The sequence below is a fragment of the Lycium ferocissimum genome, chromosome 6 (genome assembly GCF_029784015.1).
Source record: "Lycium ferocissimum isolate CSIRO_LF1 chromosome 6, AGI_CSIRO_Lferr_CH_V1, whole genome shotgun sequence".
NCBI classification, from domain to species: domain Eukaryota; kingdom Viridiplantae; phylum Streptophyta; class Magnoliopsida; order Solanales; family Solanaceae; genus Lycium; species Lycium ferocissimum.
Window position 1 is genome coordinate 10,893,074 of NC_081347.1, and position 17,391 is coordinate 10,910,464.

Below are 17,391 nucleotides of genomic sequence, written 5' to 3' on the forward strand. Positions count from 1 at the left end.
TAATTTGGTGTACATCTGAACTATTGTAACATGTAAAACGATTGAAGTATCGTGGAAAATAACGTCACAATGCCTCAAGTTGGTCAAGTATACTTCGAATCTGGTCTCCACACTTTAATTTAAGGCATTTGTCAGCCCAAAAAAAATAAATATTTTCCTAGTTTATTTCATCATTATCCGTCTAATTATTCATCTTCGAAAGTCTCCACCAAGTTTCTCCTATAAATACTCTCATTTTCCATCATCTCAAACGCACTTTCTTCTTCTTAACACTTTGTCACCTCTCTAAGCCTTCCTTTTATTTTTACTTTCCTCCATTTTGTTGTCTTACTTTTGATCAGCATGGAATTTGAGCAGTCAATATTGAGAGAAAACATAAGAGGCCAATTAAGCATAGACCACAACAAGGCTAAGAACTATCATAATAGTAATATTCTTGAAACAAGTTCTAGTAATGCTTCCTCTGTTGCTTCACATGAAGATTTGGGGAGTAGAATTCAGTCATTTCATGTGAGAGAGAAAGCTGTTTCTAAGAGTGAATCTGCAGAAAAGAAACTTTCTTGGCTACGTTCTCAGATTGTTGGTGAAAATGTGGATTTTGAGACACCCTTTGGGAAACGTAGGCTCACTTATGCTGATCACACTGCCTCCGGAAGATGCCTTCACTACATTGAAAACTATATCATCAATAATGTCCTTCCTTTCTATGGTAAGTTTCCTTTTATTACCATCAAAAGTCATGGCGGAGTGATAATTAATTATTACTCTCTTCTATCCTTCGATATATAGGATTCGGAGTTCCGACGTAAATTCGAATTAGTCGGTAGGCCTGTGCACAAATCGGTTTAACCGAATTTCCGAACAGATTCGAAGCAATTCGGATAATTCAATTTGGATAATAAAATTCGATTTCGGTTTACAAATTCAATTGTCAAATATTATGGTTTCTTGGTTCTAATACGGTTGAGTACAACTTATAAATCGAACCGACCGAACAAACCGAATTGGATATATATCACTAATGACTAATAGTACTCTAATACACTTAATAGTTAATACTTTATATTTTATACCACAGGGCCAAATCCTAATATTTCCTAGACCTAATATACTTAATAGTTAATACTTTATATTTTATACCACAGGGCCAAATCCTAATATTTCCTAGACCTAATATTCTTGGTTAATGTGTTGGTTAAGGCTGCAAATGTAGGATCTCATTATTTTTGGTTATGTTTGCTCTAAAACTAAATGAAAATGGTTGCTTGTTTAAATTTCGAACAAACCGAATAAATCGATTTGTGTAACCGAACCGAAATAATAAAAAAATGAATCGAATTGAACCTATAATGGATTGAGTTTGGTTGAGAATTTTAGAAAGTCGAAATTCGGAATTTCAATTCGACGACGGCCAAAACCGAACCGAACCGATTCATGCACAAGCCTATTAGTCAGCCTCCAAAGCAAATATCAAACCCCAGGTGAAATAAAGGAAAAAAAAATCCTTTTATTATACTATCAATTTTATTTTATATGTTGGTATTTGATTGAGAAACATCAATAATATTGGTTGAAGTTTGACAAAAAAAAAAAGGAGTATGTCACTGTTGAAGTAGAAAAAGGCTATTTGGAAAAGGATAACTGTTATGTTTAGACATGTGATTCACTTGGAAAAGAAACGTTGAAGTTTTATATATGAGTTGAAAATTATATTTTACTTGAAATATTCCTCAAACCAGTTTTTCAAACTTCAAAATTTCCATTTCAAATTGAAGTTAAAATGATGCATGGATGAAATTGTAAAACAAATTAGTACATATTTACAGTTGAAAAAATTATTTCAAATAATTTTCATGCATGACAATTTCTATGACTATTGTACTTCAGGCAATAGTCACACTAGTGACAGTCACGTGGGATACCAAACAACAAAAATAGTGCATGAAGCAGCAGCATACGTGAAGAAATGCTTAGGAGGAGGAGAAGAAGTTGCAATTATATTTTGTGGTTCTGGTTCTACTGCTGCCATTAAAAGGCTCCAAGAAGTTATGGCCATTTCTGTCCCTTCTATCCTAAGAGAAAAAATACTCACAAAATGCTTCCGCAATGAAACCAAAGAAAGATGGGTAGTCTTTGTTGGACCTTATGAACATCACTCTAACATCCTTTCATGGAGACAAAGTTTAGCTGAGGTTGTTGAAATTGGTTTGGACGATAATGGCCTTGTCGACATGGAAGCTTTGAGGGTTCAACTTGAGTTTTACAAGTCTACAAATAGGCCATTGTTGGGTTCATTTTCAGCTTGTAGTAATGTGACTGGGACTTACTCTGATACGAGAGCCATCGCCCGTCTTCTTCACAAAAATGGAGCTTTTGCTTGCTTTGATTTCGCTGCGAGGTATGCTAATTGAGTTTAACTAACTTTTAAATACTGACAGTACGTACATAATTATAAATGTTTCCACTTAAAAGATAATTAATCTATGAAAACTGAGATTAATAACCTGGAAAATAAGACATGTTACCTTTAAATGTGTTAAAATATATCGATATAGTGTTAAAAAAAAAAAACTGTAGGTCGATATCATAGGTGTAGATACCTTAGTGAAGGGGTTCAATTGAATCCCGTTCGACGAAAAATATAATGCAAGAAGGATAAGAATTTAATGTTGTGTATTACATGTATAAATTGTTGAATCCCCTTGAATAAGTTCAAATATTACGTATAATGTTTTTTCCTAAATTCCTTATTTAAATTTTTGGTTCTGTCACTGGTGGATCTAAGTTAAATCCATATGCTAATTTTTTGAAGGATTTTTCTTTTCCTAATGTACTTTTACTTCTTACCAATTTTGTGTACTTAATATTTTTCATGTGTTGTCATCTTGCAGTGCTCCGTATGCAAAAATAGAGATGAGATCAGGAGAAATTGATGGATATGATGCTGTTTTTATTAGTCCTCACAAGTTTCTTGGAGGGCCAGGCACACCTGGAATCCTTGTAATGAACAAAGCACTCTATCGATTGAGGACTTCACCTCCATCCACTTGTGGGGGTGGTACTGTTGATTTTGTCAATCCCTACAATGAAAAGGTAAAGGATATATATATATATATAATTATATATGTCTTTAATAAGCCATCTCCTTAGGTTGTGATCCCTTAGGAGTGGGGGGTTAGGCTTTAATTTGACCCCTACCATGTCTATTAATGCACAAAAAGTTACATATGTTAGAGGGCGACATGGACCGAACCTCTAACCAATTGTTATCAGCACAAAAGCTTACACAGGGAGGATTTAGCCTATACAAGTTCCATCCCTCTTTCTAAAAATTATGAAACTTCAACTTACAAAAAATTACATTTGTCATATCTTCTTCTCATTGAAGGAAATCTCCATTTATCCAGTTGAATTAAACCTTTAACTTCCTGAGACAATAGTTGATAGGAAGTATATAAGGTTTCATTTCCACTGGTAGCAGCTAGTTTAGCAAAGTAATCAGCAATTCTGTTTGCTTCTGTGAAGCAGTGCTTGAATTCCACTGCTTCATGTCTTCTGCTAGAGCTTTGAATCAAATACTTCAGCTTCATATTTGTAGTCGACTTCTTCTTAAGCATATATATTATTAATGTGGATTATTTGTGACTCTATTAGTATAGTTTAATTTACTACTAATGAAAGTTTTTGTGTTGTCATTTTCTTTCTTAGTCATCATGATGTCCTTTTCACCTTTGCTTTATCTGTGTCAACTATGAAACTTTGTACTATTTGTTTAAACACTTTTTGCTCAATTTGTCCAAATAGCTTGACAGATGAATTTGACTGCCATTTATTTGTGTCATGGGGTTCTTGTCATTTTCCTTCCAAAAACAATAGTACTTGTGGCAGTTGATATAGGTATAGAGCTAGACTAATAAGTCAACAAAGAATTTCAGACTGCAAATTGTTGTACTTCTAGATTTTTGTGACTTAGATTTATTGGTAGTTACCATGATGTGAATTCCAATTTCCAACAACCAAACTCTAAATTGAGTTAAGTGCTCTCTTCTTCCACTGATTACCTAATAGATATTTAAATATCTAGCCATGTTATAATTTTCTTTGATCCTCTGTTTGGCTTTCATTATAATTCTAAAGCTAAATTAATGATTCTTGATATACAATAAAATTACTAGGACACCCTCTATGTGGATAATATTGAAGAAAGGGAGGATGCTGGAACACCGCCAATCATCCAGAAGGTGAGAACAGCTCTAGCATTTTGGGTGAAAGAATTCATAAGTCACAAAGTAATTGAAAGAATGGAGCACACCTACATTGAGCTTGCACTGCAAAGGCTTCTCCCAAACCCTAATATATGGATTTTGGGAAATGTAACAGCCAAGAGACAAGCTGTGCTTTCTTTTCTCATCTATACCACAACTTACTCTTCACTAAGTGATGGCAATGGTGAAGGCAATGAGCTTTACCTATGGAGAGAGACTGGAGACAAGAAAGATAAGCCTCTTCATGGCCCTTTTGTTGCTAAGCTGCTGAATGACCTATTTGGTATTCAAGCTAGAGGAGGGTGTGCTTGTGCAGGGCCCTATGGGCATAGCTTGCTCAAGGTTGATGAACCTCACTCTCTTGCCTTCAAAGATGCAATTGAAATGGTGAGTCTCCATAAATAATAGATTCAACCTATATATACTGACAATATAAAAGAAATTTTATAATACTACTACTTTATCTGGCTCAATTTATGTAATAGGTCATAGGTGTTTGGCTGGATACAGAGTTTAAGAAAAAAAGAATGATATCTAAACCATGTGGTCTAAAACATACCATAAACAATTCTATGAACAATAAAATCACGTCATTAAAGAGTAAAATGGGATATTTAAAATTAAAACTATTTTTAAGTGTGGAAGGATATCATTTTTTTTGACAAACTAAAAAGGACATGGAATGGGACATATGAAATATATTTTAACATGTTGTAGTAGGTAACACGCCTTATCTTTGAGGTTACCGATCACACTTTTTATGAACTATTATATAAAATTATCTTTTAGGTGACCTGATAGTTATCTTTTGACATGTCAGGGCTTTACCGGAGTGAAGCCAGGGTGGACAAGGATAAGCTTTCCCTACTATATGTCCAAGGAAGAATTTGAGTTCATTCTAGCAGCACTAGAATTCATATCAATTTATGGACAAAGATTCCTCCCTTTGTACAATTTCAATTGGAGGAGTGGTGCTTGGACTTTCAAAAAGAAAGCTTTGAAGGAGGCACTTATGGCAGGGAGGGATCACAATTGCAACTTTTGTGGCTCACCAATGATGAAGGAATTGAACCTAGGTGGTGGTAATTGTCATAATGACACAAAAGAAGGATGCATTAATAACAAAGAAGGCCTTATCTGCAAGTATGTAAAGTATCTTGAGACAGCCAAGCGCATTGCTAGCCTCCTTCCTAAGTTCCCACATCAGCGCCCAATACCTGAGGAACTAGACACTAATCTTGTGTCCTTTAGAGTCTGAACTGCATTAGCTCTACTCTCTGTCTCAAATAATATATATGGTATTAAACTTTGTCCAATGTCTAGTTGGGCAAATTTGAATTTGATATGTAATAAACTAAAGATGGTATGAGTATAAAACTTTTATTGAAAAATAGTGGTTTCTATCCTATTTATTATTGATTTATTACATCTTCTTGTATTACTCGATTGAGTACATAACATATTGTGTTCAAGTGTTTGAAGTGTGATAATTTCGTCTAAAAACTTAAAATACTAGAGAGAACATATTTTTAATTACTCACTACTATTTTTAACACGCCCCCTCATATGCGACCTATATACGCTCTCACATGGTAGCTTGATATTGTGTGGTAGTGAGATTCAAACCCTCAGAACCTCTGTCTGCTCTGATACTCTGCATATTGAACTGTGTGACCATCTTATATAAAAATTTATGTTGTTAGAGAGCAAATTTTTATTTATTTAATTATATCTCTAAATATTAATCTTCAATTATAAACAAGCCACTAATTAGGCAAGTGCTTTAGGCCCCTAAATTTTTGGGGGCCCATTTTCCAATATTTACTAAAAGTAGTGTTAGGTGTATAGATCTTTTTTTCTTAAAAAGATATTAGCTAGAAAATAGTCCATAGCAGTAGTCTCCTATGCTCAGCAAACTATTTTAAGAAACAACCGTTTCAAGTTTAAACATGTCTAATAATTTTGGATTTAACTATCAAGTCTGCTGAAATAGGATCATCTTTTATCATTTTGAGCCTGCATTAATTTCCTTTGATTTTAGATGTATACCTCACACATTTTTAACAACAATATATATGTAATTTTAATATGTTTTTACTAATTGACATGGGATGGACGTGGGGCGCAAGAGATGCACGTGTGACGTACGCAGAAGTTAGTTTTATTGAATATATTTGAGACATCTTAGTAAGATTTGATTTTACGCCATCAATTCCATTAATTCGCCCCTGATTGTAGTATCACATGCCGATACAAGTATTGCAAACCATATAAAACATTTCTTTGTTCCATATTTATTATGTTTTTAAAATCTAAATTTTATTAGTATTACTCCAATAAGTTTGAGAAATAGTTAATTAATGATAAGGTTAAAATTTAAAAAGTAAATCAATTCTCTCCTGTGCTTATTATTATAATAATGTTCGATATATAAGAATTTCTTATTTTTCATTTTACTTTAATATTATATTGTTTCACCTCAAATATTTTAGATTTTTTAAATTAAGCCATACTATATAAGGGTGTAATATATCGAAAAGCCTAAAATGAATCACTAAATCGTGAAAGGAGAAAATTGTTGAGAAGAGTTGGCGAATGTCAGTAATACATCTGTCCCCATATACACTTGTTCCAAGTAGAAATTGCCATTGCCATTTGCATTTTCGTTTTTCATGTAAAATCTAACTGGTGATGTCATCAAAGCTCCTTGCATCACCTCCAACAATCTAACTGGTAACTGTAATTTGTTTCTCTGAATGGCAAATTAAATTGTAAACTAAATTAGTGTACCACAATCAAATTTCGTTTGCACCGGATTTAAAAAATAAATAAAATTAATTGGAGAGATTTTGGGCTTCACCAACTTTGTTTGTGGGTTGTGCATGTACGAAATTGGTAGCCATTTGAAACAACATCAAGTTGTAATTTTTCCTCTCCGTTTCATTTGAAAGCTGTACTTGATCTATTACCCGTGGTTTAATCTTCATGTTGTTTCGGTCGAATTGCTAATGAGTAGTCACAAAATTGACATTTAACAAAACTAATGTTCTATTTTTGTCTATCAATGATTGGATTGAAGCTGCAAAGAAGTGTTCCTGTATCAAATTTCGTTTGCACCGGAGTCCATTCCAGTAGAATTTTGCTTTTAATGTTTATTTGAAGCGGTTCTGGGATTCACCAAACTTGTTTACAGGTTGTGCACGTAAAAATTAGGTAGCAATTGCGCATTACTAGATGCAAATAACTTCTTCCGTGTCAAGAGTTTTGATAGTGCAGCAAAACTTTTAGGAGCTATTGTTGGAGTAACTCTGAAGATATGACAACATAGCCATTTGAAACAACATCAAGTTGTACTTCTTCCTCTCTGTTTCATTTGAAAAGCTGTCTTTGTTCTTTTTCCAATGGGTTAATCTTCATGTTATTTTTGATAGAAGTGCTAATGAGTAGTTGCAAGAGGAAACATTGACTTTTAACAGAACTCATATTCATTTTTGTTGATCAATGATTGGATTGAAGCTGCAAATTTGATTTAATTGAAGATCAAATATACTAAGTTGATCTGTAACAGTAACACATTGTTATAGTTGTGTTGAACTAATAATTCATATGACTAGAACCGTTATTTTGATTTTCCTTTAACAGAATATTTATGAAATGTCACTCGAGCTAAGGGTATTTCGGGAACAGCCTTTCTTTCTCCACGAGGTAGGGTTAGGGTCTGCGACTCTGCATACACTCTACCCTCTTCAGACCCCACCTGTGAAATTACACTAGGTATGTTGTTGTTGCCTTCTTGTTGTTTCAGTTTATTACATGTCAACTTTGAATTGCCAACCAGGCACTAGACAAGTGTATGATCATATTGGAGAAGGATCAGAACAAACTAATGCTCTTCAGACTCTAAGGGTACAAGATTGGGGTTACTTCTTTAGGTTCCGGCCGTCGACGTGGGAACTTGTGAAGAAGGCTAGCAATGTGCTTGGCTGTCTCAAGGTACCTTACATACTTGTAAACAAGACCTTTGGTAGTGCTTCATGGTTGTTTTCTTTTGTGTCATGGCAACCTATAGCGATGCGTAGTGTTGTCAAAGGGGCGCTTAAAGCGCGCTTAAGCCCTGAAGCAAGGCTCAAAACATGTTGAACGCTTCGCCTCACTTTATGTGTGCTTCAGGTGTCATCATCAAGGCTCTAAGACATACTGTTCCTTGCCAGTTAGCCTCTTTTGAAGAGATGACACTAGATAATTGATATTGCACTTTAGCGTAATGTTTTTATGATTTCTTTGTCCATATATTTGTTATTCATGCGTATTATTGTTAGTCTTGGACTAAACATATATATATATATATATATATATATATATATATATGTTTGTATTTTTGCGCCAGTAAAGCCCCCGCTTTATTTGCGCTTTGCGCTTAAAGCCCCAGCTGACCATAGAGCTTTTTTGCGCTTTTCGCTTTTGATAACACTGGCGATGCGCTTGGCTTTCTCAAGGTATTACATACATGTAAACAAGACCTTCTTTGGCACCTCACTGGACAAGCGTATGATCATATTGGTGAAAGATCAGAACAAACTAATGCTCTTCAGACTCTAAAGGGTACAAGATTGGGGTCTATTTCTTTAGGTATCGGCCGTCGAGGTGGGAACTTGTGAAGGAGGCTAGCAATGCGCTTGGCCGTCTCAAGGTAATTTACATACTTGTAAACAAGACCTTTGGTAGTGCTTCCTCTTCCATGGTTGTTTTCTTTTTTGTCATAGCAACCTTTAGCGATGCGCTTGGCTTTCTCAAGGTACTTTACATACTTGTAAACAAGAACTTCTCTAGTAGTGCTTCCTCTTCCATGGTTGTTTTCTTTTGTGACCTGGCAACCTGTGTTCAATACCTTCATCATTTGTGAGCAGCAAAGGTTACAATTGAAAGCTTTTTTCTTGAAAGTCCAGGCACCACTCCTCCAATTGAAATGATACAAAGGGAGGAACCTTTGTCCATACATAGATATGAATTCTAATGCTGCTAGAATGAACTCAAATTCTTCCTTGGACATGTAGTAGGGGAAGCTGACCCTTGTCCATCCAGGCTTCACTCCAGTATAGCCCTGTCAAGTTAAAGGTAAATTATGTCAAACAATGTATTAGTACCTTTACTTAAGACATTAACATTAAATGCAATCAAAACGAAATTCTATCAAGATCAGCACTTAAAATTGAATGTTTTTATATTCTTTTTTAATAAGGGTGAGTGATGAAAACTGCTGTGAACTCGACAAGTTCTTGGATGCTAAAAATACCATGATGAGGGGAGAGAGCTAGTTTATGATCAGCTTAGCATAAACTTGTCAGCAAAATATTTGCATCCGAAACATATTTTAGCAAATATGACACATCTAGAAATGGAGTGTCAAACATCTAGAAATTGAGTGTCAAAAACTTAGTGAATCAGACTACATTTATGGGGACTCACCATTTCAATTGCATCTCTGAAGGCAAGAGAATGAGGTTCATCAACCTTGAGCAAGCTATGTCCATAGGGTCTCGCACAAGCACATCCTCCTCTAGCTTGAATACCAAATAGGTCATTAAGCAGCTTAGCGACGAAAGGACCATGAAGAGGCTTATCTCTTTTGATCCCTGTTTCTGTCCATAGGTCAAGCTCGCTTTCCTCACCATTGCTATCACTTGATGAAGAGTAAGTGGTGGTATAGATGAGAAAAGAAAGCACAGCTTGTCTCTTGGCTGTTACATTTCCCAAAACCCATATGTTAGGGTTTTGGAGAAGCCTTTGTAGTGCAATATCAATGTAGGTGTCCTCCATTCTTTCAATTACTTTGTGACTTATGAACTCTTTCACCCAAAATGCAAGAGCTGTTCTCACTTTCTGGATGATTGGAGGTGTTCCTGCATCCTCCCTTTCTTCAATGTTCTTCACATAGAGTGTGTCCTGGTAAGAAGTTGTTCATATCAAGTGTCTGTTAGCTTCAGAATCATCGCAGAGCTAGAAAAGGAGAGAAATAAACATATAGAAAGATAAACATTTCCTGAAGTCAAACAAGAAACGTTTCAAATTGTTAGAAAAATTTATAATTTCTTCTCCATAATTATCTAGAATGACCACAACAAGTTTAGCATGGTTTACATAATCTAGAGCCTAGAAGTTGAATTTTATACTAGTTTTTCTCTTCTTAATTTAAGGATTCAGGATGATACGGTATTATTACCCTATGCAAACTTGCATAGTGCCCATCTTGTGACCGACTAAGAACATAATTAATGAGAAATGGTGATGTACTTGCATGTGAGCTGTCAAAACGGGCCAGCCCAGCCCAACCCAACCCAAGCCTCATGGGCCAAGGAATTTGATGGGCTGGGACGGGCCGGCCCTTCATTTGAATGGGCCTTAAAATGGCTAGCCCAACCCCTATACAAGCGGTCATGGGCGAAGCAAACCCTTTCATTTTTTTTCGTTATTTTTTATAAGATTTTTTTTTTTCAATTTAAATTCTAACATTTAAGTATATACCAATTTGTTAACATTTCTAATATATGATTATGTGGAAGTACATAATTCTACGACAACTTACAACATATTCAACACCTATACATTGTCAAGCACATTTGAATCCATTTGTGATAAATTAACATCTCCATCTTCGTCTACAGCCATATGCAAATTTAATTAGTTTATAATTATCAAATAACCATGTTTCGAAAACTAATCGGTAGTATTTAAATTCGCTTAATAATATTACCACTTTGAATTTGGTAAAAAGCTCGGCTACTAATTTGAGTAACAAATTTGACAAGTTCATGATGGATGCAATTTTTATACGTGGTGATTAGAAATTTTAGTATTAGGGTACATTTGGTGATTAAGAATTTAGTAATAGGGATTTAACGCTAACTGAGAAAAAGTATTGTACGATACTAAGACTAATTTGATAATCACTATTCCTACTTTTTACTTCTTTTTTTATTTTCTTTTAAATTTTAAGTTAAAATTAAATTTTCAATCATGAATACAACTTCTATGCTTGGTGATTAGGATTTAACGCCCGGTGAGTAAAGTATTGTGTAAATATTAAAACTTATTTGTAATTACTTTTCCTATTTTTTGCTTCTTTTTTCACTATATTCTCTTAAATTTTTAATTTAATCTAAATAGATTTTTGCCCACGGGGCGGCCTCGGTCAAGCCTCGAAGGGCCCGGCGGCTAACTTGGGCCGGGCTTATAAGCCTCGGTTTAAATGGGCTTAAATAATCTTACCAACCCTATCCTTATAGTAAATTGGTGCCTAAGGGCCAAGCCCATTTTGACGGCTCTACGGCGTGTGAGAAGAGTTAAAAGATACTTGCCACCTCCCACTCCCACCAGCAATAGGTACTTACGGACTTACATGTACACCAAAGCTACATATACGGAAATCACCTAATATTTTGTCTCTTTATTTGAACTTGAGAGATCTCACGTTCTCAACCCACTTCATTGATCACTAAGCCACACACCCTTGGGTGCAACAAAAAAACCGTGTAAGAAGAGTTAATTATTCGCTGTAAATACAAATTGCTAAACTTAAACGTAAGATAACATTATAATTAGAAGAGAAAATGATTTATCTTTTAGCTTTGAGTAACTAGTTATCATTTGAATAAAGGGTAATTGTGGATTTAGAGTTTGGTTGTTGGAATTTATACCTTGGTACCACTAAATCTAAGTCAAGTCAATTAAAATGATTGGAACTTAGAAGTCCAATAGTTTTGCAGCCTGAAATTCTTTGTTGACTTAATTATTTAGTCTCTATCCCTAGATCAACTTTCACAAGTATCTATTTCTTTTGAAAGGAAAAATGACAACAACCCAATTTCTGCTTACGGTAAAAATGGCAGTCAAACTCATCTATTAAGTTATTGGAATATTTTATGAGCAAAACAGCAGCCATATCAATCTAAATTTCATGATTGACACAAAGAAACTGAAGGTGAAGAGGACATCAAGAAGAAAAAGAAAGAAAAAGACATTATATTAAACAGACATACCTTTTCATTAAAGGGGTTGACAAAATCAACAGTCCCTCCACCACAAGTTGATGGAGGTGAAGTTCTCAACCGGTAGAGTGCCTTGTTCATTAGAAGGACTCCAGGCGTCCCTGGCCCTCCAAGAAACTTGTGGGGACTAAGGAAAACAGCATCATACCCATCAATTTCTCCTGAACTCATGTCTATTTTTGCATAAGGAGCACTGCAAGATGACAACAAATAAAAAATAATAAATAACCAATATTGGAAACTAAGAAGTAAAGCAAAGGATAACAAATAGGATTTAATTTAATACAGACAATATAAAGATGTTTTACACTATAAAACATAGGTTACCAGCTAATATTTATCATAGAGATTTACTTGTAATTACTTTAAGTATGACCTGATTATGTGTACAAATAGTTTTTTTTTTGCATTGTCACTGCATAGAACTTAAATCTAACAGATATCCTCACAAAATTAGCATACCTTGACGCGAAATCAAAGCAAGCAAAGGCTCCATTTTTGTGAAGAAGACGAGCAATGGCTCTTGTATCTGAGTAAGTTCCGGTGACATTACTACAAGCTGAGAATGAGCCCAACAGTGGCCTATTTGTAGACTTGTAGTACTCAAGCTGAACCCTCAAGGCTTCCATATCTACTAAGCCATTATCATCCAAACCAATCTCCACAACCTCTGCCAAACTTTGTCTCCATGAAAGGATGTTTGAGTGATGCTCATAAGGTCCAACAAAGACTACCCATCTTTCTTTGGTTTCTTTGGGGAAGCATTTTGAGAGTACTTTTTCTCTTAGGATAGAAGGGACTGAAATCCCCATGACTTCTTGAAGCCTTTTAATGGCAGCAGTAGAACCAGAACCACAGAATATAATTGCATCTTTTTCTCCTCCCCCTAAGCATTTCTTCACGTAAGCTGCTGCGTCATGCACCAATTTTGTAGTCTGGTATCCCACGTAACTGTCGCTAGTATGACTGTTGCCTGTACAAAAGAATAACAAGAGTTAATGTTGTGACACTGCATTTTATTTTCGTTTTTTAAAGGCCAAATACATAGATGGCCCCCTAAACTTGTCCAAATAGTTCACCTGGCCACCTGAACTTTGCCTATGACTATTTGAACGCTTGCTTTCATGTCATTGTGAGAGTGTGACATGTTATTGTTCAGGCGGGTCATAAGGAAAGGTGTCAAAGAAGGGGTAAAAACAAAAAAAGGACTTCTCTCTCCATCTACTTCATCCTCCACCACCACATCCATGATTCTTCTCTTCTGAATTTTGGAGCGATGTTAGTTGGAGTTTATATTTTGTAGATCTGCTTGATGAATTTTAATTTCTTTCCAGGTCCCTAGTAAATTGATTGTACGAAGCTTAGCTTTTATGTGTCTATGTGGTTTGAGTTGTATTCACACACTATATGTGGTTTAAAATTGTCAAATTTGTGTCTAAATGACATAGTTTTAGTAGAGTTAATAAAGTGTTCAAATGGGAATAGGTTGTGCTTAGATGGTTAGACGAAATATCCGGACAAGTTTAAAGGGTCATCTATGTATTTGGCCCTTTTAAAAGTATATTGTAACTGCTGTTATGCTAAAAACTTATGTCTTGTAGAGAATAAAAGGACAGCCCGGTGCACTAAGCTCCCGCTATGCGCGGGGTCCGGGGAAAAGCAGGATCACAAGGTTCTATTGTAGGGAATACTATTGTATAAACTATCTGTATAGCATTGACTATATGGCTAAAAATGAATAAAAGATGCTTTGATGGGAAGAAGGAATGGTTAAAATTTAAATGTATTCAAAATTTATTGTTTTGGAATAGTGGGTCTTTTGCAATTGATGTGTTGGATTTTCTGGACTTGCTAGAGTCTTTTGTGATGTAATTTGGACAAGTCCAGTTTGTGTTACCTTTTCAGTACCATCTTGGTACCGACTACGGAGCATTAACGTTAGAGTTTATACCAGTATCAAAAAAATTCAAATAAGAAAGACAACACTAATCTTTTGCATCCTTAAATTTCTAAGATGGGAATCCAGAGACAAGCTTTGCCTTGGAATGAAGAAGTCAACTGGGCAGTGGCTCATTTCAATGAGAAGAATGGCCGGACAGAAGTGTTTCAAATGGCTATAGCAGCATCTGTTTACGAAGAAGTCGGGGGGTACATCTACTATATATACATAATAAAATAATTTTAACTTTGAAAATCATTGTAATTTTTCGGCAAGAATCTGTTTACTATGTGTGGCAAGAAAGGAATTATATGGTGTTCTGAAAAGAGAAGCAAAGGAGCAGCAGTATCATCAACAGGTGATCCAACAAGTCCATTTCAGAGGAACCAAACATCCACATCTAGCTAGTGTCTTAAAATCTTTAGATTTCTACCCTGTATGTTAGGTGTGTGAAGTTGATAGTTTTGAACTGGTGCAAGCTGGGGCATTCTGTCCAGTTGCACCTAGAGTAACTGTGTACATATTTCCTACTTTGATAAATAAAACTTTTTAATTAGCAAAAGAAATTTCTAGTTTATAATCCAATCAAATTAGATTTAGAAGGACCATAGTAGTAGTCGTAGTAGTACTTGTATAGTTTCTTGCCCTTCGACTTCTGTTACATTCTGTTATTTCTTGTAGTGTGATTAGCATTTGCTTTTGTATATCGATTGTAATTCCTACCTTTTACCTTATTAATCTGTGATAGCTACTGCCTTTTTCTTTTTCTTTTTTCAGGCTGCTTTATCGTAGCTTTGTCGCTCTTGCTATTTTCATTTTAATACTACTTTGCTCTCCTTGTCTGTATCTAACTTTTTTTGATCACGCGTTCTCTTGAGCCGAGGATCTTTCGGAAACAACCCCTCTACCTTCCGAGATAGAGGTAAGGTCTGCATACACTTTACCCTCCCCAGACCCCACATTGTGGGATTTCACTGGGTATGTTGTTGTTGTTGTTGTTGTTGCAATCCAAATTAGAAATATATTATGTCGTTTTGTACTTAAATAATCTTGAGATATGCAACGACTACCAAGTGACTAGTAAAAGAAAAACATACCATAGAAAGGAAGGACATTATTAATGATATAGTTTTCAATGAAGTGAAGGCATCTTCCAGATGCAGTATGATCAGCATAAGTGAGCCTACGTTTCCCAAAGGGTGTCTCAAAATCGACATCTGCACCAATGATCTGAGAACGCAGCCATGAAAGTTTCTTTTCTGCAGACGCACTCTTAGAAATACCGTTCTCTCGCGCATGAAATGACTCAATTCTACTCCTCAAATCTTCATGTGAAGCAACAGAAGAAGTACTACTAGATGTAGTTTCAAGATTGTAGATCTTCTTGTGGTCCATGCTTTGGCCACTTATGTTTTCTCTCAATATGTGCTGCTCAAATTCCACTTAACAAAACTTATAAGAGCAGAAAATGGAAAAAGAAAAGGATATATGGTGATAACGTGGGAAATTGAAGTATGTTAGTGTGTTTGAGATGATGGATATTGTGGGTATTTAAAGGAGAATCAGCAGCGTGGGAACTTTTGAGAACTGATATCCAGCTCTTTAACAAATCTTTAGTTTATATTTATTTTTACACATAAAAGATTTGAAAATACAACAAAATATTTTTGCAGGATCACTTTCTTCTATTCATATCATAAAGGATCCAATTGACCCATTTCCATGAAACATGTTTCGGAGATCAATAATTAGAGGGATATTAATGATGACGGGACTTCCTCACAACTAGAGGAATTGTGACTTGGTATTTCCACAATACTTCAGTATTTAATTTCTAACTTGAAATTTATCAACGTGGTCATATTTAGCTCCATGAAATAGTTTATTTTATCATTTATGAGCAAAGTGACAAAAAAATAATGTTTCTTTATGAAGTTTTCTGTTCTCTTTTTGATGGTTTTGTTCCCTTTGTTTTCCTATGAAACTGTATTTGCAGACAAATTAGAAACTAGTTTTGTCAGGCAAAGTATCTGATAGTGCTAGAATTACTATGGATAGTACGTACTAGGATACAGGAGCATCGAAACCATGAGTTTTGTTATGATGCATATTAATTGGTAATAATTTTATCATATCAGACTTGAGGTTGATCACTTTTTCCAAATAGTTTTTTCTTTAAAAAGATCTTCAATGTACTTTTTACTATCATTATCAATAAGGTACTTATGTCCAGACAAGAAAGAAAAAAATGAAGAGGCTTTTTATTACCATTCTCCTATGTTCTCTATAGTATTGTGTTATCTACAATAGATTCCATATGAGACTAAAATCTAGAATAAAACAATTTGAATTTTAAAAAGTAAATCTTGTTTCTTGGTTTGGAACACACACAATCATTACGGCGGGCTATCTACATCAAACTCTTTGGGTGCGGTCCTGTCCCGAACCCTGCTAACGCGAGATGCTTTGTGCACAAAACTGCTCTTTACTCAGTTTAGAAAGTGGACAACTATTATTAGTATTATTTTGAGGAGTACTTCCAATAAATTTTAACCAAAAAAAATTCTATTAACTTGGTTAAAGTCAAAGGAAATGATCTCTCTCTCTCTTTTTTTTTTTTTTTTTTTTTTTTTTTTTGGCTTAAAAAGGAAATGATCTCTTTGAAGGAAAGTTCGTTCATTCCTTCCGTTTTGTTTAATGGATGGCACCTTGAATTAATTGCAACATGTAATAAAGAGGGAGTCCTGCAAGAAAGCTGCCTAACAACACTTAGAATATAATTTTTCATATTCTGTTATAATTATTAAGAATCAATTTTAGATTGAAATCACATGAGGATGCTTTATTTAATTGAAATTAAGATTTAAATAATCCGAACTGCACAAAAGTAGTACTACAAGTTTTTCTTCTATTGACTGATTAAATTTTTTGTTAGGTAACGCCAACATCATGTCTATGGCCAGGCAGTGGCGGAGCCACCTATGGTCGACACTCCTTCGTCGGAAAATTGTACTGTATAGTTAGATAAAAATATTTTTTATGTATACATATTACGTATTGGCACTTCTTGACTTATTCGTGGATTTACTTTTTATATTTTAACACACCTTAATAAAAATTATGGCTCCGCCACTGCGGCAAG

At 34.9% G+C, this 17,391-nt stretch overlaps 2 protein-coding genes across 2 annotated transcripts; one reads left to right on the forward strand and one right to left on the reverse strand.

Annotated features, from left to right (window-relative positions):
- Nucleotides 1–249: 249 nt before the first annotated feature.
- On the forward strand, nt 250–5,693 carry LOC132059309 (uncharacterized). Its single transcript, XM_059451886.1, has 5 exons — nt 250–709; nt 1,888–2,398; nt 2,892–3,093; nt 4,176–4,652; nt 5,086–5,693. The coding sequence occupies exons 1-5, from the start codon at nt 343–345 to the stop codon at nt 5,521–5,523; spliced, it is 1,995 nt and encodes a 664-aa protein (XP_059307869.1). The 5' UTR covers nt 250–342; the 3' UTR covers nt 5,524–5,693.
- A 1,724-nt stretch (nt 5,694–7,417) lies between these two features.
- Nucleotides 7,418–16,041, reverse strand: LOC132059308 (uncharacterized). Its single transcript, XM_059451885.1, has 5 exons — nt 15,347–16,041; nt 12,773–13,283; nt 12,302–12,503; nt 9,732–10,208; nt 7,418–9,366 (listed from the first exon to the last, which is right to left on the reverse strand). The coding sequence occupies exons 1-5, from the start codon at nt 15,642–15,644 to the stop codon at nt 8,854–8,856; spliced, it is 2,001 nt and encodes a 666-aa protein (XP_059307868.1). The 5' UTR covers nt 15,645–16,041; the 3' UTR covers nt 7,418–8,853.
- Nucleotides 16,042–17,391: the final 1,350 nt, after the last annotated feature.